At 37.0% G+C, this 23,450-nt stretch overlaps 1 protein-coding gene across 3 annotated transcripts in view; it reads right to left on the minus strand.

The window, feature by feature from the left end:
- The window catches only part of NEDD1 (NEDD1 gamma-tubulin ring complex targeting factor), a 50,051-nt gene extending 26,981 nt beyond the window's left edge, over window positions 1–23,070 (minus strand). For 2 of the 3 annotated variants that reach the window (XM_059402308.1, XM_059402306.1), the window contains exons 1-6: window positions 22,991–23,070; window positions 22,371–22,501; window positions 20,598–20,741; window positions 17,717–17,811; window positions 13,419–13,535; window positions 10,302–10,442 (exon numbers count right to left, since the gene is read on the minus strand). In XM_059402308.1, coding sequence (XP_059258291.1) covers window positions 10,302–10,442; window positions 13,419–13,535; window positions 17,717–17,811; window positions 20,598–20,733 — 489 coding nt within the window. In that variant the 5' untranslated portion in view covers window positions 20,734–20,741; window positions 22,371–22,501; window positions 22,991–23,070. The remainder of the gene's footprint in view (window positions 1–10,301; window positions 10,443–13,418; window positions 13,536–17,716; window positions 17,812–20,597; window positions 20,742–22,370; window positions 22,502–22,990) is intronic. The other variant, XM_059402307.1, reaches the window with a different exon arrangement.
- Between the last annotated feature and the right edge of the window lie 380 nt (window positions 23,071–23,450).

Below are 23,450 nucleotides of genomic sequence, written 5' to 3' on the forward strand. Positions count from 1 at the left end.
GTATAAATATTTTGCCATTTTTCTTTCAATTTTGTTAATTTTTTTAAAATAGTGCCTTTTTTTCAGCTTTTAAGTTTTTATGCATGTAAGTTTATCAAATACGTCCCCCTAACTTATAACTTTGTTCTTATACTTAGAAAAGCCTTACCTTCATAGAGATAAGAATATATATTCATATATTATTACAGCTTTATAATCTCTAATATATATTATAGCTTTATAATCTGTAATGTGTGTACTTAAATACATATATATGTAGATATACATATATACTAGACACTATACATACAAATATATGTATACAACAGATACTATACATATATATATATAAACACATACAAACATATAAAAATACACAGTATTCCTTCAACTCCATCCCCTCCCTCTTCTTAAGTCCCAGGGTCTTGTCTCAAGCACTAATCAAATATCACTGGAGATACTGCCCACTTCATTCTCAGTGGCTTACTATCCATCCCTCACACTGCTGCGGCAATAACCTCTTCAAAACTAGAAATCTGAACATATTTTTTTTGCTTAAAATCCTTTCAACTCAAAGACTGAGAAGTTAGCTGTTACAAGCGGCAGGCTTCTGAATCTCTCTGAATTCCCCCATGTATATGTGTGTGTGCACACACACGTGCACGCACATGAAGAAAAGACTTAACAAGTAGGCCTGAACTGCCTATCCTTAGAAAGTCCTATATCTCAAGGCTGGCCCTTGGCTGGTGTCTGGGATTTGTGGAGGTTTTCCACTGCCCTAACTGATAAGAGCGACTCACTGACTGATAAAAGTGGCTCACTGTACCGAAACTATTAGCATGTAAGATATGGTTTATGACTGGACCATGGCTGAACAGCTGCTTTCCTTCTGGAAGTTAGAAATTTCAATATATGCTACATAGAGGATGCCTAGGTAACTAGCCTCCGTTAAAAACTCTGGGCAATGAACGTCTAAGGAGCTTCCCTGGTGGATAGCACTACATACATGTCACAATTTGATGCTGGCGAAATTAAATACATACTCTCCACTGAAAGAGGTTGCTTCGAAGCTTACACCTTGTTTCCTCAGGACTTCACCCCATGCACGTCTTCTCTGTACTGATCCTACTTTGTACCCTTTCATTGTAACAAATCATGGACATATGTATGATTATATGTTGAGTTCTGTGAGAACGCCTAATGAATCATTAAGCCTGTCCTTGGGGATCCCTGGTGCAGTGAGTTTAAATAACTGAGGGTGTGTGTGTGTGTGTGTGTGTGTGTGTGTTTTACACAGACAGCAAAAGTAAAATCCCATGAACATTTACAACAAAACTAAACAATCAGGGATCCCCACAAGCCCCAAAATACATGCTAACAGGTCAAACAATTAGCAGCCACAAACCCTTCCTAGTATTAGTATCTATGCAAAAGGAGGCAGAAGGCAATAACGGGAAATATGAGACATCTCTGAGAATAGGAAAGCCCCAAATAGCCAATAGGTATTTAAAAAAAAAAGCATAGTGGCCAATTTGACAAGCTCAGCTGAAACCAGGAATATCTGCTGGACCGCTGGGACTATCCAAAGGTCTACAGAAAAGTATGAAGAGCTAGAGAAGTTTATCTGCAATGAACTCCCTAAACTGATCAGCTGAGATGCCTTCCTCCTAGGTCAGGGCACCACACTAAGGAGACACTATTAGGAGTGTCATAATAGGAGTGGACGTAAACCTGAACAGGATGGAGTCAAAAGAGCTGAAGGAGACATACAAGTCAGTCAGTGCAATAAAGCTAGGCAATCTCAGAAAACACATCATCATTAAAACAAACAAAACTAACCAAAAACAGGAGGGAGCTTATAAAGCTAAAAAAGATACCCTAAACCCCATCTCTGTGTAGAAGTTCAGGGTGACTAACTCCACAGATAAAGCCCACATGAAGTTATTATGAAAACAAGAAGAAAGGCACTTTCAGGAGATGACCAGCAAAAAAATAAAATGATACAAGACATTAAAAAACAATGTAAATCAGAATTAGAAAACCTAGAAATGAGGTGTTAGAACTTAGCAAAGAATTCGAAATTTCAAAAGTCTCTTCAAAAATAAAGGCTAATTTAAAAGGAATATAAGAATGAATAAACACAACAGATAGCACCTTAGAGATAGGAAAAAAGGAAGGAATTTTTGAAAATTAAAAATAAGGAAAAAAGTTAAAATGATTGGAAAGTAATAAATCAGTGAAGATTAGACGATCTAATAAAGAAAAAAAAAAATACAGAAAATAACAAATACTAAGAGCAGTAATTCAAGAAAACTTCCCTGAAAGAAAAGATCTGAAACTACATAGTAAATGAGTACACCATGTCCCTATGAATAGAAGACAGATCAACCAAAATCAAGTAACAAAATTACTGGACTTTAAACAAATATCTATCTATCTATTGGTCTCCTTTGGACATCTAAGAAAAAAGAAACAAGTGACCTCTAAGGAAAAAAGTACTTAAGTTATTAATAACGTTTGAGACCAAAAATGATAGTTCAAGGAGAAAAAAATGTGAGCCTGCTACTGAATTACACCAAAAGAGAATTTATGTCAGAGAAAAAGTCAAAAAGCAGAAAACGCATACTCTGGAAACAATATTAATATAGGTACTCATTGCTCATTGCTCATGCTCATGCTCATTATGATTATAAAACTTTGGAAAGTACCTAAAATACAGGAATGTTTAAACTGTGCCATTTGGACAATGGGATACTATGGAGCCATTAAAAAATTATGTTCATGAGGACGCCTGGGTGGCTCAGAAGATTGTGCATCTATGCATCTAGTCACCAACAGGTAAAATACACATATCAAAATCATTTGTAGGGAAAACAAAACACTCCAAAGATTTCAGTTACAAAGCTTGTAAAAGGGAAAGATAAGTATGCAGAATCATGAAAACCTGACTTTCTTCACTAAAAAATCTGAAACTGCATAGTTACACAGTGACCAAATGCTATTTCCTAGTCCCGGCACTCTGTGTAAAAAGTACAGGGGGAAATGAAATAATATAATACACATAACACATACAAACATTTGTTCATGGGAAGGGGTAAAAATTAAAATACTCCAGTTCAATTTCCTCACTTTCTTTAATGCTTTCCTTTTTCTAAGTCAAATACACAAAACATGATTACTGAGGTCAAGTTACAACATGCAAATTAGCAGGCGTTTGGAAGGAATACATTTAAACCTAAAGATACTCAAACCAGTTTGGAAAAGTAAATCATAAAAGTTATTTTAATGATTTAATATGATTATTCATTAAATGCTCACTGACGTTCGCTGATCCCCTACCAAATGTTAGGAACAATGCTAAACACACTCAGCATCTCATTTAGCCCTCAAAACAAAGAAAATATAAAATTCTACTGAAAGTATATTCTCATTCTCACTCAACAGATAAAGAAAAGGAGGCCTGAGAGTTAAATAACTTGTCCAGGTTCACACAGCTAGCTCTCCAAATAAATGTGTACCTGCAATACAGAACTATACTGAAGATTCTATGGAGATGCTGACTTGTGGTAGCAGGAGGCAGAAGACACACGAAAATCTCAGGTGACCTAACATAAGAGATAAGCCTACAGCATTACTGTTTTCCTCAACTAGAAGATAATGTAAATTCAGTTTTGCTATGCAAATAATCAATGAAAATCCTTTGAAAACCAACAATACAGTGACCTATGTATCACCTAGAATTTTAAAATATCTTTAAAGTGACAAAAGACTACCGCAAAGTTTCCAGAAGCTTTGGATTCTCAAATCTTTATACATTCAGCTGCTTCTGAGCTAGAAAGAGATCCCAAAGAAAACAGAGCTACCACTCTTAAAGAACAGAACTTCAAAACAGTCAGTTAAAAGTCCTGCAATCTAAAAGTCCTTACTTGTAAAATGAAAAATGAGAAAATAAAAAAATGAAAAAAAGTTTGTAACATACATCTCACAAGTGAGTAGCAAACATTAAATGAGAAAATGTAATATAAAGCATTAATCACAGTGCTTGAAATACAGGAAATGGTAGTAAGGATTCTACAAAGGTGATAACCTCTGCCCAGAATGCAAACCCTCTCACTACCTACAGTCACCCCAGTGGCAACAGGATGCTCTTTGCAATGAATAATGCTGACATAAATATACACCTGTATGGAAAGGTGAATCCTACCTCTCCCACCATACACAAAAATTATTTTAAATGGATGATAATAGACATAAGTGGGAAAGGTAAAACAATAAAGCTTCATCTAAAAGTAAAACAAACAAAAAAAAAAAAAAGAGAGAGAGAGAGGGAACAATAAAGCTTTATCTAAAAGAAAACAAAGGACACCATTTTTAAGACCTTGGGGCAAGCAACATTCTTTTAAGAGAACACAAAAAGCAGCATCTGTAAGTGAAAGTGATATACTAGACTAGATTTCATTAAATTTAAGAACTTCTGTTCATTTTTTAAAGAGGCATTAGAGTTAAAAGGCCAGCTCTAGACTAAAAGAAGATATATGTAGCATGCATATCCAAAAGATTACTCCATCTGGAATATAAAACTATAAATCTATCAGAAAAAAACCACATGTAACAAAACACAAGGAAGAACAAACTTGAACAGTCACTTCACAAAAGAAAGCAAATGAAAATACACCCAACACATCCAACATGCAGAAATGCGCATTAAAACCACAATGAGATACCAACACAACCATCAAAATTGTTATAACTAATAAGATAAACAATAGTTGGTATTAGAAAAAATGTGGAGCAACCGAATCTCACCAACATTGCTGGCAGAAGTGTAAAATGTCACAAGCACTTTAGAAAGCTCCCAAAATTGAACCAGGAAGAAATTGACAACCTGAATAGACCGATATCTAGTAACAAGATTGAAGCAGTGATCAAAAACCTCCCAAAAAACAAGAGCCCAGGACCTGATGGATTCCCTGGGGAATTCTACCACACTTTCAAAGAAGAAATAACACCTATTCTCCTGAAGCTGTTTCAAAAAATTGAAGCAGAAGGAAAACTTCCAGACTCTTTCTATGAAGCCAACATTACCCTGATCCCCAAACCAGGCAAAGAGCCTACCAAAAAGGAGAATTTCAGATCAATATCACTGATGAATATGGATGCTAAGTTTCTCAACAAGATCCTGGCAAACAGGATCCAACAGCACATTAAAAAGATTATCCACCATGACCAGGTGGGATTCATCCCTGGGCTACAAGGATGGTTCAACATTCCCAAATCAATCAATGCGATAGAACAAATTAATATGAGAAGAGAGAAGAACCACATGGTCCTCTCAATTGATGCAGAAAAAGCATTTGACAAAATCCAGCATCCGTTCCTGATTAAAACGCTTCAAAGTATAGGGATAGAGGGAACTTCATCAAATCTATCTATGAAAGACCCACAGCAAATATCATCCTCAATGGGAAAAAGCTTGCAAGCTTCCAGTTGAGATCAGGAACAAGACAAGGATGCCCACTTTCACCACTCTTGTTCAACATAGTATTAGAAGTCCTAGCAACAGCAATCAGACAACAAAGAGAAATAAAAGGTATCCAAATTGGCAATGAAGAAGTCAAACTCTCTCTCTTCGCAGATGACATGATTCTTTATATGGAAAACCCAAAGACTCCACCCCAAACTACTTGAATTCATACAGCAATTCAGCAATGTGGCAGGATACAAAGTCAATGTGCAGAAATCGGTTGCTCTCTTATACACTGACAATGAAAATACAGAAAGGGAAATGAGAGAATCGATTCCATTCACTATAGCACCAAGAACCATAAACATACCTAGAAATAAACCTAACCGAAGAGGTAAAGGATCTGTACTTGACGAACTACAGAACACTCATGAAGGAAATTGAAGAAGACACAAAAAGATGGAAGACCATTCCATGCTCTTGGATCAGAAGAATAAACATTGTTAAAATGTCTATACTGCCTAGAGCAATCTATACTTTTAATGCCATTCCAATCAAATTACACCAGTATTCTTCAAAGAGCTGGAGCAAATAATCCAGAAATTTGTATGGAATCAGAAGAGACCCCGAATTGCTAAGGAAATGTTGAAAAACAAAAATAAAACTGGGGGCATCACGTTACCTGATTTCAAGCTTTATTACAAAACTGTGGTCACCAAGATAGCATGGTACTGGCATAAAAACAGACACATAGACCAGTGGAACAGAGTAGAGAGCCCAGATATGGACCCTCAACTCTATGGTCAATTAATCTTCAACAAAACAGGAAAAAATATACAGTGGAAAAAAGACAGTCTCTTCAATAAATGGTGCTGGGAAAACTGGACAGCTATATGGAGAAGAATGAAACTCGACCATTCTCTTACACCATACACAAAGATAAACTCAAAATGGATAAAAGACCTCAACGTGAGACAGGAATCCATCAGAATCCTAGAGGAGAACATAGGCAGTAATCTCTTCGATATCAGCCACAGCAACTTCTTTCAAGATATGTCTCCAAAGGCAAAGGAAACAAAAGCAAAAATTAACTTTTGGGACTTCATCAAAATCAAAAGCTTCTGCACAGCAAAGGAAACAGTCAACAAAACAAAGAGGCAACCCACAGAATGGGAGAAGATATTTGCAAATGACAGTACAGACAAAAGGTTGATATCCAGGATCTATAATGAACTCCTCAAACTCAACACACACAAAACAGGCAATCATATCAAAAAATGGGCAGAAGATATGAACAGACACTTCTCCAATCAAGACATACAAATGGCTATCAGACACATGAAAAAATGTTCATCATCACTAGCCCTCAGGGAGATTAAAATTAAAACCACATTGAGATATCAACGTACACCAGTTAGAATGGCCAAAATTAACAAGACAGGAAACAACATGTGTTGGAGGGGATGTGGAGAAAGGGGAACCCTCTTACACTCTTGGTGGGAATGCAGGTTGGTGCAGCCTCTTTGGAGAACAGTGTGGAGATTCCTCAAGAAATTAAAAATAGAATTTCCCTATGACTCTGCAATTGCACTCCTGGGTATTTACCCCAAAGATACAGATGTCGTGAAAAGAAGGGCCATCTTCACCCCAATGTTTATAGCAGCAATGGCCACGGTCGCCAAACTATGGAAAGAACCAAGATGCCCTTCAACGGATGAATGGATAAGGAAGATGTGGTCCATATACACTATGGAGTATTATGCCTCCATCAGAAAGGATGAATACCCAACTTTTGTAGCAGCATGGATGGGACTGGAAGAGATTATGCTGAGTGAAATAAGTCAAGCAGAGAGAGTCAATTATATGCTTTCACTTATTTGTGGAGCATAACAAATAGCATGGAGGACATGGGGAGTTAGAGAGGAGAAAGGAGTTGGGGGAAATTGGAAGGGGAGGTAAATCATGAGAGACTATGGACTCTGAAAAACAATCTGAGAGGTTTGAAGTGGCGGGGCAGGGTGGGAGGTTGGGGTACCAGGTGGTGGGTATTATAGAAGGCACGGATTACATGGAGCACTGGGCGTGGTGAAAAAATAATGAATACTGTTATGATGAAAATAAATAAATTTAATTTAAAAAAAAAAAAAGCTTTTTGGCACTTTCCAGTAAAGTAAAGTACAAAGCCTATGCTAAGACCCACACCAGGTCTTAGGCGCTGCCTAAGCAAGTTCATTCCTGAGTATTTGCTCAAGACAAATGAAACCGAGTCTCCACAAAAAGACACACACAAATAATATTCACAGAAGCTGTATTCTAACAGCTAAAACTAGAAACAATGCAAATGTCCATCAGCAAACTGTGACATATTCATATTATGGAAAACAACACAGTAGTAAAACAGTATGAGGTACTATTCCATGCAACAAGGCAAATAGTGAAGACTAGGAGAAACCAGACACATTCAATTCCTTTAAGAAATATGAGGTAGTGTCTGGGAAGGGTTAAGATGGAGTCCCCAGGTGTGCCAGAAATTTACTATATCTTGTTCTATACCTTCTATACCTAAACCAGAAATGTTCTATACCTTCTGGTAGTTACACAGGTGTATGCATATATAAAAATTCATCAAGCTATATACTTAAGATGTAGGCACCTTATTATTTAAATCATATCTTAATTTTAGAAATTTAAATACCCTGCACATAATAAAGCCAAGAGCAAAAACTAAACTTAATGTTTTCAGAACTATTCCTTCAAATCTGTTTTTTTTTTTTTTTTAAAGATTTGTTTATTTATTTGATAGACAGAGATCACAAATAGGCAGAGAGGCATGTAGAGAGAGGGGGGGAAGCAGGCTCCCCGCTAAGCATAGAGCCCAATGCAGGGCTCGATCCCAGGACTCTGGGATCATGACTGAGCTGAAGGCAGAGGCTTTAACCCTCTGAGCCACCCAGGCACCCTGCTTCATGTCTGGTTTTAATCAAAAAACAAAACAAAAAACCAAAAAAACAAATAAACAAGAAAAACTCTCTAGCAAGATACAATAAAAACTGAAATATAAGAGTATACATGGTAGGTATCTGACCTAACTTTTATGTTACTAAAAAGTCAGCTCAGAACTTTTAATCTAAATGTGTCATGCTTTTAATATATCAAAAATCTTAAAAAAAAAATTGGAAAGGAAGAAAGAAAATTAATTTCCTTAAAATGCAAGACATGTGAACACTAGATTAGATTTTTTTCACTATAGTTCCAATGCTTAGGCTTTATGTCTCAATATCAAATAACCAAAAAAGGAATGACAAAAACAAAATATTACTTCTTGCTTTTATGACAATATGTTCTCTGTGGCAAATCACTTATCCACATGCATAAAATGCAGAAAGTGGAATTACCTGTAAAGACTTTCTTTCAGTTCAGGTTTCTAGGATTCTGACATTCAAATAATCAAAAACTCTGATTAACTTCTCAAATGCCTTCCAAAATATAAGCTGAATCTTTGGTCTGGCATTCAAAGTTCCACATTAACACTAGGCTCATACTTATCTTTCCAATCCTTTTTCACATTGGCTCTATATAGAAACCTATGTGCCTTCCTTAGTTCTTTAGATTTCCTACATACAAAATATCCATCTCCCAAAGTTCTGTATTAGCCTATTAAGATCTCTGTTATCTCTGAATCCACTCAAATATTTATTAAGTATCTTTTGCATATAAAGTACAAAGCTGGATAATGGTTGAGGACCAAGAAACAAGACATGGTTCCACCTATAAAGTGGGAATGTAAAGAGCTAAACCTAATATTAATTAGGATCAAGTAATTAGCAAAGTCGCCAATTTATACTATAGTAAAACAAACTAGAAATTTTTTTAAGTATTAGACCCAGATGAAATCCTCCCTCCTTCACTCTTCCCTATTGTACTCCCAAGTAGTTCTAACTGCTCTGAATCACTGTAACATTGTTTCATATCAGTCATCTATAATACCATTTTTATGTTTATCTAATACATAAGAAACTTGAAAAGACTTTTTTCTGTTTTTAATATCCATTAAAATTTCCTCAAACACTAAATATATACTATTCAAATCATGATTTCAAAAACTGCTTTTCAAAAGTCAAGAGCTCCTGTATTTTATCCAATAATAGTTAAGGCCAAAACGATTATAATAAAAAGTAAGAATTAAAAGACATTGCACCTCATTGGAAATCTCCATGGAGAATATCACAGAAAGCTAGCCAAGACTTAGATTTCTTAGATTTCAATTAACTGAATTCTTTTACAAATTTTACAGATGAATATTACATAAGGAACGAAAATTACTTGACTAATTTTCCTTCATAAAGCTTCCCTCACTACTCCTGTATTAACCCGAAAGTCCATAAATAAGCTTTGGGACTTTCGCTATCACATATTTACACAAAAATCAAAGCTCAATTAACCATGTGCCTAAATACACTCAACCGTACATCCACCAAAAAGCATTTATGAACAGAAGTATCTGTCTTATAGCTGACATAATCTGAGCTACGATAACTGTGATGTTATAAAGATTAATATCTATATTTCAGATTTAACCTACCCAAAAGCTATTTAAATTTTGTCATATACAATTATATTCTAGGAGCATATTCAATGGCATAACTGAACTCATGTAGGCAACATGATCTAGTATGAATTACCTTGTTATTTGAATATTTTTAAACAATACCATTAAAAAACAGCTAGCTCTAAGTTTTTTAAGCAAGCTAAATGCAAATTTAAAATACTTAATTTTGAAAACTTAAAATCACTATCTTATGTAAGATAATTCAAAATCTACCTCATCAACTCTGATTTGAATAAATATAAACTGTACCTGGTTACTGCCATGGCCAAAAGGAGTACCAGATAAATTAGTGGTTACACTGTGCAAAATAATTTCACCACTGAGAGATCCAGAAGCAATGTAGCAATCATTCCAATTATATGTGACACAAGTTACTTCATCTTTATGATCCTAAAAGAAAGAAATGAAAGTAAGTACACTGCCATATAACCTTCACACTGCACATTTTCATGTTTTTCTAAGTTACACTTTTTGTAAATATCATGTATTTGTAAATTTAATATCTACTTTAACATCTTCCTCAAATAACCTAAAAAAAATTACTTAAATGAGTAGGAAACTATTTGATCAACACCAAGTCTTCTCGGGAAACAGAGATTTAGTTTTCGTAACTGTAATAATGAGCAGGCACTTAGAAACAAAAGACAAAAGGGAAAGGTAATTTTCTAGACCGCATTATGTCTACCTTTAACTGACAAGTAACATTTATTCCAAGTTGACTATTATGAGAATCCCTGGCCTTGAGAGAATCACGGTTCAGTGAAAAGATAGGACATTTAAATTAACCTGAAAATGGCAGAAGGAATGCTAGATGAGTAGTAGAGGCAAAGTGTCCTAGGAACGAGAAAGAGGCATGACTGTGACCTGAACTCACAGAAGCAGCTGTGGGGAAGACATAAAGCTCTAGTTCAACAGTAAAGAAAAAATAAATGATAAGCAGGGGAGGGGGAAAGAAACCAGACACACGAAATGGAAGAGAGCAAAAACAAAAGCTCCAAAGCCAGAATAAGCAAGGCATAGCTGAGACACAACAGCAGTTATTTTCATTTGCTGGGAACATTATGAATTCTTATTCAACTTTAGAAGAATCCTGGGAGGCAAGCTCACTTTTCTCATTTCATGGACAAGTTCACTACAAGGTTAAGAAATCTGTGCCAGCTCACATAACTACTAAGTGGCAGATCCAAGATTCAAATCCAGGTCAAAGCCCAAAGCCTATTTTCCTCTCTATACAAGGCTGTCTCCAAATCCAAAGAGGAATCCACTTTGAGGAAACAAAACTGGTTTTAAACAAATGGGATTCACAAGCACTGTATTTTCCAACATCAAATTAGAGATATCTAGCAGAAGCATAGAAAAGTGATCAGGGTTAGAAGTGTAGTTTTTAACAGTTTGTTGTTGTATCTTAATAATACAAATAAACTAACTTTTGTATCTAATAATTAGATTAATTAATATCAAGAAAAGTAGCTATAATATTCTACTTAAAATCCAATGTTTTCAAATGGTCCTTTGAGCATGTCTACAGGCATCTTTAAACTTTATTATACTCTCTTTAAAAAAAAAAAATTGCTATCCTGAGGAAAAATTGTCTGATGAGAAGGAAAAAAGCAGATTATTTAGTACAAAGGTCCCATTTGGAAAATTATGAACATGAGTTCCAATACAATTTCTATGACTTTATAATGAAGCGGGTATCTTCCTTATTTTAACTATGGAAAACAAGTCATTCAGCAAATATTGAGTAAGCACCTACCAAGTGCCAGAAATTGTGTTTCCAGGGAGAGCACCACAGAGAAGAGACCCAAAGGTGAAGATTAGATTTCCCACTATCGCAATTACTCAGTCAAATACTTGGTAACTGAATGAATAAAGAAATGAAGTACTCTAAGAGTTGCAAACAATGAGAAGAGACACAACTATCTGAAGTAACTGGGAAAACTGAGGATAGAAAAATAAGTGGGATTATGCCACGCCATAGAGTTAGGGTAAGTGATGCTCCTAAAATAAATGAGAGTATGTGACAGAAGTGGCCACAGCCTTCAAATCTCTTCTCAATTCTGTAAAATAATCTCTTTCATAGTAGGTATATCCCTCTGAATAGCTTTAATTCAATTTTATAATTAAAAAAATTAAACAATGGATAATATCTGAGTTTGTAACTCATCTTTGTCATTACTAGCTGTTTGATTCTGAACAAGCTCTTTAATATTTTTGAGCCGGTGTTTTCCACGGGTTCACAGAAATAGTACTACCTGCTTTGCAGAATTCTTGTGACACAAAGAATAAACGTACGTTAGGCACAGTGGCTGGCATATCAAATAACTCAATAAGAGTTAATGATTCTTATTATTGGCAACACTTCAATTTTCCATAAGGCTTTCCAAAGTTTAGCTCATATCTAAAATAATGAACTTCCAAAGGTAATATTTTATGCAATAATTACAGGATTATATTTCTGTTTAAAACAAAATCATTCTTCTACATATAATTTCCTCAGTAAGAATTAACCCAATGACATCTGACATTAACAAAATGATAATGTGTCTAGCATTTGCTTTAAAATAATCTGACAGTGAGCCTATATAGTAATCTTATTATAGAATAGATAAGAGCACATATAAAATAATATTGGCCATGAGTTGATGATCAAAGTCAGATGAATATGTATACTAATATGGCTAGAATTTTTCATATTAAAAGTTTTTTAAAGGCATATGAAAATGAAAATTAAGTTTAAAGGTGAATTTCCAAATATTTGAAGTACATTATAGTGAAAAGGAGAATTCCAAAAAAATCATCATAACCCAGAAGCTTTCATGTGATGAATATTTTTATTTTCTAAAACTACAGAGAGCTAATTATTTAAAGAAACACTAATTGTAAATAATAATTTTATAAAATAGTTCATTACCAAGATGAAAACACACACACACAACATAACACAAATAGCCACAACCATATACATTAGAGAACTAAGAAGTCAAACCCCCAACTTTGATTAGTAAGTTGATTACAGCCATCCCAAAACCACCCTCATTTTTTCAAAGAGACTTAAAAAAAGATTTCTGATGACAACTCATACTTTAGAAAAAATTAAGGAAGTGGTTCACTGAAAAAAGAGCAGAACTAAGTGAAAAGAACAGAGGAAAAGTTTTAAACACCAACAGTATGCATTAGTGACATACCAAAAAAATTTTTTGACTTAAATATCATCTTTATTTTCCCTAACAAATCTCACTTCAATTCTGAAGCATCTTATTTTATCATAAAAGCTCAAAATTAAAAAAGTTTGGCAAATACTCTAAACATCATAAGATACTCATTACTACAAGGATTTTTTTTTTTTTAAAGTAAGTTGCTTACCTTAAGAGATCGATGAACTCTTTTTGATTTTAAATCCCAAATGTTAACAGTGTGATTCAGGCCTCCACTTACCAAATACATAGATGTGGAATTTAAACTGACACATGTTTGCTTTTGCTATTAAAGAAAGAAAAAAAGTTACCTTACTTTAACAGAGCCCAGAGCTGACTTTCAAGTCCCATCCAACACTTAGCGAGCACTCTGTAAACATTTGTGGAATTAAATGCTACAAACACTCTAAGACTCAGATTCACCTCCCATCATCTTCCACATGCATCCAACAGCTTGAAAGGAGTTCAAAAAGCTTCAAAAGGAACTCAACAAGAGCGGTGTTCTCCTCCATAGAACAGAGCTGACAGAGGAAGCTTAGGGAACACCAGCAAGTCTTGGCCTCCCATCATGGCTTACTTGCCCTTATATTGCCCCTTAGTAAAACCTACTCTTGCATTTTCACAGAGTATCTTGATTCTTGAATCTAGAATCAGCCCACAGCTCAGGAAACACTAAACATAAGAGACCTTATTTTTTTTTTTATTTTTATTTTTTAAAGATTTTATTTATTTGACAGAGGCAGAGATCACAAGTAGGCATGGAGAGGGAAGCAGGCTCCCTGAGAAGCAGAGAGCCCGATATGGGGCTCGATCCCAGGACCCTGAGACCATGACCTGAGATGAAGGTAGAGGCTTGGGAAAGTTCGTAAAGAGGACAAGATACTTGCCCCAAAATCTCACAACATAGTCCCCCTACAAAGGAGCCCAAGACTCAAACATGAGATCCTCAGAACCTACCTCTACACTCTTCCTCACGTCTGAAAAGGGACCATCCACTCAGTTTCTCAAGGTAACAGTCCAGAATTACCTTTGATACTACTTCTCCTTACCTGCCATCTACTGTAAGTCTTTGAATTCCCACACTAACATAACATACTGCTGCTACCAACACACTAATCCGAACCCCACAGAACCACAAGAACAGCAGCCTCCTAACTGGTTGTCCCACTTCTGACCTGACTCCCCTACATTCAAGCAGGATGACCTTTAAAAAATGCAAATCAGATCATGACTCTCCCATTTAAACAATGCCAATCAGCCCTAGAATAAATTCCAAACTCATTAACCTGGCTTTCAAACCCTACTTCATCTCTCACCATCCTCCTCCTCACCCACTAATTCTCCTGCCACTCTGGCCTTCTTCCATTCCTTAAACATTATCAGCCCTGTATTTGCCTCAACACTTCTCTACCTCCGTGGAAACCTAAATTCCTTCAACCCTGGCTAAATGATTTCTGGTCGACAAAACAGCAACTTCAAAGCCACTCTTTCTAGGCCCTCCCTTGGTCACCTAATGTAACTTGCTAACTTTGTATCTTATTTTAGTTCTCTATGTAGCAACTTGATCACTATCTGGGTATTCTGTTTAGTAGTTCACTGTCTTGTCTTCCACCAGAATGTCAGTTTCATTAGTGCAAAGGCCATAACCATGCTCGATAAATAAAGTCCATACATCTGAAAAACACCCTGTGCTCAAAAGGGCGCTTTTTTTTTTTAAATTTAATTCCAGTATAATTAACATACAGTGGTATATTAGTTCCAGATGTACAGTATAGTGACCATTTCATGGTCATCACGATTAAGTGTACTCTCAATCCCCTAGGAGAGCACTAGATTCTTCTAAGAAACCTTTCCCTACCCCAAGGTTTCTTCCAGGTCTGAAATTTGGACTAGGAGTAAAAATTACTAACATATAAAAATATCAGGAACACATTACATCAATGTTTCAATATAGTTGCTACAATTCCCTTATAGACACCATTCTAGGAACTGACTTTGGTCTACACAGACTAGTATGATTTAGAATCTGGGGGCACCTGGGTGGCTCGGTTGAGCATCTGCCTTTGGCCCAGGTCATGATCTCAGGGTCCTGGGGCTGAGCCCCACATCAGGCTCCCTGTTCAGCAGGGTCTGGCTCTCCCTGTGCCCCTCCAACTCCACCCACTCCCCCCCCTCCCCCTTTCTGTGCTCTCTCTCTCTCAAATAAATAAATAAAATATTAAAAAAAAAAGAATCTAGTTATTACCACAAATCAGGAGTTTTCTAAGAGCTATCAAAATAACCTTTAAGGAAAATAAGAATGGTGTCCATCAAAGATCAATATATTAGTACCCCAATTATAAAAAAAAAAAAAACAAAAAACCCTTAAATTATTAAGGACTCAAAACAAAACCTATGTTTTCAACTGGCCTACCCTGATGTTAGAAGATCTTTTTTTTTTATGTTAATGTATTATTAATGTAACCAATGAACTTAAATAATTAATGAAAATTGTGTGATTATAGGAATCCCGTACCCTATAACACAAGCAATGGGTCAAGTTTTTAAAGTCTAAAAATAAAAGCTGGCCAACCATCTAGGTTATAGAGTAGCCTAAGATATTCATTATTTTACTGTTTATCAACTTACCTACTCTAAAGAGCTAAAATACAAAATCAAAGAAAAAAATGTAAAATTAAAGTTCTACTCTAAAAACGGTGTTAAAGTAAGATAGAATCTCCCCTGCCCAAGCAGTAATGGTCTCATATATCAAATGGCACATGAATAATAGGACTTGGATCCTATATAGCAAAAGTGATCAACACACTAATATGTTATAAGAAATTACTAACAATGGCTAAAGAACCAATATTTGCAAAATATTCCTTTAAGCAAATTAAGTTAAAGCAGATTCAAATTATAAGTAATGACCTTACTTTACCCACCTGTATACTTTCTTTTCATTAAACATTTTATTTATTTGGGAAAGCGTACAAGTGAGGGGAGGGGCAGACGGAGAGGGAGAAACAGACACCCTGCTGGGCCTGGGGCTCAACAAGGTGCTGCATCCCAGGACCCTGAGATCGTGACCTGAGCTGAGGGCAGACACTTAATCAACTGAACCACCTAGTCGTCCCCCATCCACCTGTATTCTGATGTGATTTCTTAACTGTAGGAAAGAGAACTAGCTACAGCAACTGATGTGGAATAGTCACAAAATCCTTAGAATTGTGTCACATTTTTAAATATCATCTACTATTTTCATAATTCAATAACAACAACAATTGCAAAGTCCCCAAACTGTTCTAAGGCACAATGTATAGAAGGAGCACAATATATATTGTAGTGTAAGTAGAAATCGAGATTGTTTTGATATTGATACTCTATTCAACAAATGTTTGTTTGTTGACACCTTTGATAGTACCTCAAGGTCCAAAAATGACTAAGATGTTCTGCCTGTTCTTGAAGAGCACAGTTTACCTCTTATCAACCAGGGATGCTCTCTGCCTCAATTTTACTTAACTGAGTTTGAACTGGCAGTGTGTCTCAAATTCCATATCTGCCCTCAGCAGGCATTCTCTGCACCAGACTCTAGCATTTGAGGGCTGGATGTGATACTTGTGTCAATCCCACCTACCTTTAGGAAAGGTTGGATAGAAATCACAAGTCCTTTTTAAAGTAGATGAGCTCATACTCCATTGCTCTTCTGTGTTCTTTCTAATTGAGCTATCTTACCCATTCCAGTGTGTAAAATTATGACAATTCAATGGTTTAGGGCCTGCTATGAAAACTTTGAACCTTAAATTAAGAACAAGCTATCAACTACTTGTACCTTTTTAGTTAAACCTTACTTTAAAAAAAAAAAAAGCTTTCAAGGAGTGTGACTAAAAATGAGGACACAATCATTATCCTGAATCAAAGGGATTAACATATAAAACAAAAAGATGAGAAAACAACATGCAGTGAGAACGTCACTTAAATGCTCAGGGACCAAGGCTCAGGTTGACAAAACCACCCTGTTCCAAGAGAGCTTGGGGAGACTCAGGCAGGGCCCTCAGTAACCTCAGAAGCTAAAGCGGAAGCTACCATCACACAGGGGTCCTTAGCTAATGGTCCTAAGCTCAACATCAGTAAGGACAGGACTACATCATTAGGACCCTAATGGTCAAATCAACCTGGTGACCGAGATTAGGACTTCGGTATTAAAAAGGCAGCAACACCAGGAAATCTTCCAGAGGAGATGGAGAAAGCAAGTGACCAGCTGACAGAATCTAAGTCCTTGATTGCTCCCCTAGGATCTGTTATTATTTTACCTGAAGATGTTTCAGTGCCTATCTCCTCTTTAAGTGTACTGTATTATTTTGAATTTCGGTTAAAACTAATACTTTTAAACACCTTTATAAATTTAGTTGCACACACCACTACAAGCAGTTACCACCCAAGTAGAACTAAGAGTTTTTTAAAAAAAATTTTTTTTTAATCACTTACCCCTTCACCAAGCTCGAAAAGTAGAAAAGGTTTATTTTTGTAATGTGAAACAACAATTTTGTCGCCACTGGAAGACGCTGTCACAAGAAAGTTATCTAAATGAAGAGTTATGGAGCATCAAACAATTCATGAGCATCTCTAGCACTACACTATTACTGCAAGAATTGGAAGATAAAAGCAAGTGAACTAACCTAAGAAGACAAGCAAATGAATATAGCTCATACATCAGCTTTCAAAAATGGCTCAGGTTACTAATTACTAAAACTAATTCTCTTCACTACTACCGCAGGGAAGAACTACCCTCTCTGGCTCTATTACTTGAAAGCTATTTTACCCAAGTGAAATACTACTCCATTTTCAAAGAATAGGCCAGAAGGTCTAATTTTATCCTTCAAGAATGAGATCATGATAAAAGTAACATCAGCAAATATCAATCAGCCTTTTCATCTATAAACACCGCTCAAGATAGTTATTTATTAACACAGTTCTTGGTACCAATTTAAGCTAGGAAGTAAATATTCATATTAGTCTCCTGTTCATCCACTAAAAATATAAAGCCTGATATAGTCTTAGAACTAGAATTTTTACATTAGAATCTTTCATTCTTAAATTAAGAATAAATAACACAGTAAATATAGCAAATATAAATAACTGTGGTTAAATAGCAACCATTTATGCTGTGGGAAAGTATTATTTTAAATTAAGCTAAATTTATTAAAAACTTAATTTAAAATTACTTATTTTAAAATTTAACTTAATTAAAAATTACAGTACCTTGTTTTACAGAACTTATAAGCAGAACAATCAGTAAACACAAAGCACTGTAAATTATTTTTAAATTAAAAAGATTAAATACAATATAATCAAGAATAATAGCCTAATTTTGAGAGTCATAATGAATTAAAATATCAGAAGTTTAAATCTTTGCTTTTTAACAATGAAATCTTAACTAGCTTGCTTTGGGCGGTTTCTTTAACATTCGTATATTTCATGAATAGACCATTGATTGTGATTTTATTATAATGCATGATTCAAACAAAATCATTCCCACCTAGATATTATACCATGGAGAAGAACAAATCATTTCCCTTTCTTTGGCTTCATCCTATGTTTACTACTACTTTTTCTCCTTAGAATACAGAAAAGGACTGAACAAAGATAGTATGAGAGGGTAATCTAGTTACTCCTTTTATTTCTCTTGTAGTTTTAGGAATTGTGAGAAAGTGAGGAACATTACCTAACAGTGCCAAAAACTCATTTCTTGGTACCTAACTCTTAATCCCGTTCTTGGAATCCATGCTAAGTGGACCCCAAGTAGCTCAGTCTGGGAAGTCCTTGTTCTTTGGTAACTAATGTCTATGGAAGAGATCAAAGCCTCATTAGAAGTAAGACTATCTGCAAAAGTTTCCACTGTGTATTTACTTGTACAATAAAACTATACAGAAGACCAGTTTCCAAAAGTCATCCCACACAACCTCATAGTCACATCAGTTTTGTCGACAGACCATTAAGTGGTTTATCAGCAAATGCCAACTCCCAATAAAACTTCTTGGAATAAAAATAAACCCAAACTAATAAATCCCATCCAGAATTGCTACTTTTCTCTTATATAGTAAGTAATAGGGAAATTAAACTTTACACATAATAAAAAGCTAACAATAAAAAGAAGCAACCTCGCTTATTTGTCACTCTCTTTAAAACATTTTTCCCACAGTACCTATCTGGAGAGTCATTCAAAAATATACTCCCTTCACCAGGAGTTTGATTAATAGAGCACCAAAGTAATTTATTTTGCCACTTTAACACAAAATCAAGGAATGATAAAGAGGTAAATTTAATTCAGTAAGAAAATTCATCATTTCTGTTACATATTTGCAAGAATAATTTGGTTGGGCATGAAAACTTCTGTTTTTGTTCATAAATCAGTCATATTTTAAAGCTTTAGTATTTTTACTTTCATCAGGAAACAGAATATTTCATGATTTGATACTGATAAAATCAGACATGTGTTAAAATTTAATTTGTTTTTTAAGTAACAGCCTATATGTGTAAGTTATACAAAAGAATGGTAATTTCTAGCATAACAAGTTTACAGAACATTTCCAGAGTATTTTTTTACAGCAGTGGCTCTACTGAGAGCTACTGGTTTCTGGTGGGGAAAGGCCAAGAACATTTCCAAGCATCCTACAGTGTACACAAGAGCCCCCACAACAAAGAATTATCTAGTCCAAAATGTCAGTAGTGCAAGGTTGAGAAATTCTGATTTCTAAGATTCATCTCCTCCCTTATTTTATCCACACTTAGGAACTTACTATGACAGGGAGTGCATAAATCAGAAATACAAAAAGCATGGAAAATTCAATCTAGACAATTTCTCTGAGAGATCAGGCTATTTTCATCATAGAAAGAAAAAAGAGAAATACAGAGAGTACATCAGTAAGGTAAGGATGTTGGACAATTTTAATTTTTATATCCTCCCCAACTTTGCTGTCTTTGAGTTCTGTCTTTAATTTGCAGACCAGATCCTTAAATAGCCAAATGTTGATGCAAAAACTCATTCCAAAATCATCCAGAAGTTTTCCCACCATTACCTACCTTATTCCATTTGGGTTCAACAACAAAAGTATTGATAACAAAACTAATTCTATGGTCTGGTTCTAGCAGTTTCTATATATATATGCATATATATATACATGTGTGTGTATACCTATATACATATATAGGTATGTATTCCTATGATGTATTTATTAAATCCCTACTTTATCTATCTAGCTTTCACAGCTATGCAAAATATATTTCTTATTATTAGTCACAAGCAAAAGTTTCATTGATATTGTTATTTTACCTAACAAAAAGTGGTTATTTAAAAAAAAAAGGATACTATTGGTGCTCCAACACATTGAGCTGATTCCATGTGGTGATGTGTGTGGGCTGAATTTATCCACCAATGTCATAGACGCAGCATCCCATATTTTAATATCATCTCCGGATGAAGCAAATCTGAGGTTTTCCTGCATGACTGCACCTACAAATAGTTCAAAACAATATATTTAAAAAACACTTAAGAATAGGCCAAAATGAAGGATCTAATCTAAATCAAGGGGCTCTACCTGTCCACTTTTGTTCCAGAAGGTGTGTTCACCACAAAGTAGCTAGAGCGATCCTTCTAAAATCACATTCTCTCAGCTGACCCTTTCAAAGGCTCTCCACAGCAATTATAATGAAATCCAACCTCCATGGCATGCCTTACATGATCTGGCCCCATTGTAACTGTCCTACCTCTCTTCCCCATAGCCGCCAGACTCACAGGCCTTCTTTCTTGCCTCGATCTTTCCACTTGCCACCTGCTCTGTTGGGAATGCTCTTTGCCCAGATTTCCCAAGGTCATCTCCTTCACCTCACTCTAGTTTCAGCTAGTCTCCTCAGAAAAGCTTTCCCTGACCACCATGGCTAAAGCAGCCCCATACCAGTTGCGTATGATGCAGTTTCACTCCACCCCCTAACAGCACTTTCTGCTATTTGGAACTCTTCCTTGTTCTCATAATAATGTCTTCCTCTCCTGACTAAAACAAAACAAAGATCCTGAAAATGAGTTTTGACTTGTTAACTATCAGTCTTGATATGTTCCTGGCACACAGTAGGTGCTCAACAAATAACTGTTAGCTAGAAAACTTCCTAAACCTCTTAAAAATGTACCAAAAAACTGTAGCATCCCTGAGAGTTAGAATCCCGTGACTCCAGTTTTTTCCTATTAACTCCAAAATTAGTAAATACAGCCAAAGGAGATATCACTAAGTCCCTACACTAACACTTGCTCTACAACACCTCAATGGTACTGTTTATTCACAGTATATAATTCAAATACATAATTCTGACAAGTGATTTAACAAACCAAGGCAGTCTACAAAACAGAAGGTAAGGGAGCTGCTTTAGGCAGATACTCTAAGGGCATCAAGTACTAATGGCTTGACCAGTCAGAAAAAAAATGCTCAAAAATACATGGAGGAAAGGAAGGGAAAGGAGCCTAGAAATATACCCTCCATACCTTCCTGATGTGTTCAGTGTTGAGGACAGCACAGTACTAGTGATGTCACAGACAGAGTCCCAAGTCACCAACAAAGCATCACATGTGTGTCCAGTGTATCTTATTTCAGAGGTCAAATTAAGGGTATAATAAATTACAAGGCCTTTTGATTCTCAAGAGACAAAAAAAATTTTTTAACATGCTTATAAAAAGGTTAAAAGTTTTGTTAACTAGAAAAGTCATTTATGTGGTTCATTATGCTTCATCTTTGGAAACAGTATTACCAAAAGCCGTTAGTCATCTGTTGAAATGTGGACATGCTGTCTGTCTTTGGATTTGGTGTCTTGACATGCGGTAACGTGTTGGTTCCCTACTCAGGGTACAATTAAGTGCTGGAAAGGGGGAGTCTCTTAAAACCAGTGAACAACTGAAAAATGCCTTTACTATAATCTCAGACCATTCCTGTTGAGCTGTGTGGGGCAGTGTGGAAAGATCACTTAAGTCCGGGCTCAGAAAACAGGAGTTCAAAGGATCTGCCCCACAGTTAGGTGGCAGGGACTCTGGCAGTCACTTACGGTCTGTTTCCTTCTTTTCAAGTGGAGCGGGAAAAGGGACCCTCTGCCCACCTACCTCACTCTTCTGAGAACTGAGCACCTTTAAGGGAGAGGCATTCCTCAGTCTCTCAAAGAAGGTCCCATCAAAGTGAGTTGTCAGGACACAAGGCGGCAAAACACAGCCAACCCCGAATTTAGGGACAGCGTCTACAGGGGGGAAAAAAAATCACTACAATACTTAGTTTCAACCTAAGTTCTCCAACTTTAATTTACTTGCAGGAGCACCGCTCGACTGGGTTACCTTACAAAATGCATTCGAGCCATAGGGGAGGGGCTTACAAAAGGGGAGGCGGCCGGTGGAGAAGCGGCAAACTTTCCCGGGGACAGCACACCCCCCCGGCAGAGCCGCCACCAACCCACCCACCCCAGCTGCCCGGGCCACTCTCAGGCTGAGCCGGTGACTGTCGCAGACGGAGGTGCGCGACCCCGGCCCCGCGGCTCCCGGGCACTTCCGCGCCAAACCCGCTGCCGCGCCCCTGCCCGACAACTGTCCAGAGAGCACCGGACCGGCCACGGCGCGGGACTCGGGGACCTCCGACGCGTCCCCGGGGTGGCCGGAAGGAGGGCGGAGTTCGGGACTGTGCAAAGACGCGGCGAGCGGCGGCCAGCTAACCCCCCGGCCCTCCGGAACCTCACCTCTCAGCCGCGGTACACCGGGGGCCACCGCGCGGCCCGCTCCGGCGCTGGGCTTCCGGCTCCCGCCCGGACTGTTAAACTTCGGCGGCCGGAAGTCCCGCCCGCAAGTAGCGTCACGGGGAGAGGCGCTGCACAGAGGGGGTGTCGGGTTGGCTGGGCAGGGGCGGGGCAGGGGCGGGGCAGGGTGCCCGCGGCGGTCGCGATCCCTCCGCTGGAGCGGGGACTGGAGGGATGGGAAGCTCCTTCCAGGTCCCAGCGACGATCTCGGGGCACTGGCAGATGTGACTCTGTTGTTCATTTGTTCGCTGATTGTGCCAGGTTCTAGGCTAGACTCGGTGCGCCGTGATGGGCTTAGCCTGGGAGTGCAGGGAGACGGTGAACGTTGTCGTCCCTGGCCTCGTGGAGCTTACAGTTCAGTATGCGAGGCAGACGTTAATAAATAATTACGTATTTAAAAGTG

The sequence above is a fragment of the Mustela nigripes genome, chromosome 6 (genome assembly GCF_022355385.1).
Source record: "Mustela nigripes isolate SB6536 chromosome 6, MUSNIG.SB6536, whole genome shotgun sequence".
In the NCBI taxonomy this organism is placed as follows: domain Eukaryota; kingdom Metazoa; phylum Chordata; class Mammalia; order Carnivora; family Mustelidae; genus Mustela; species Mustela nigripes.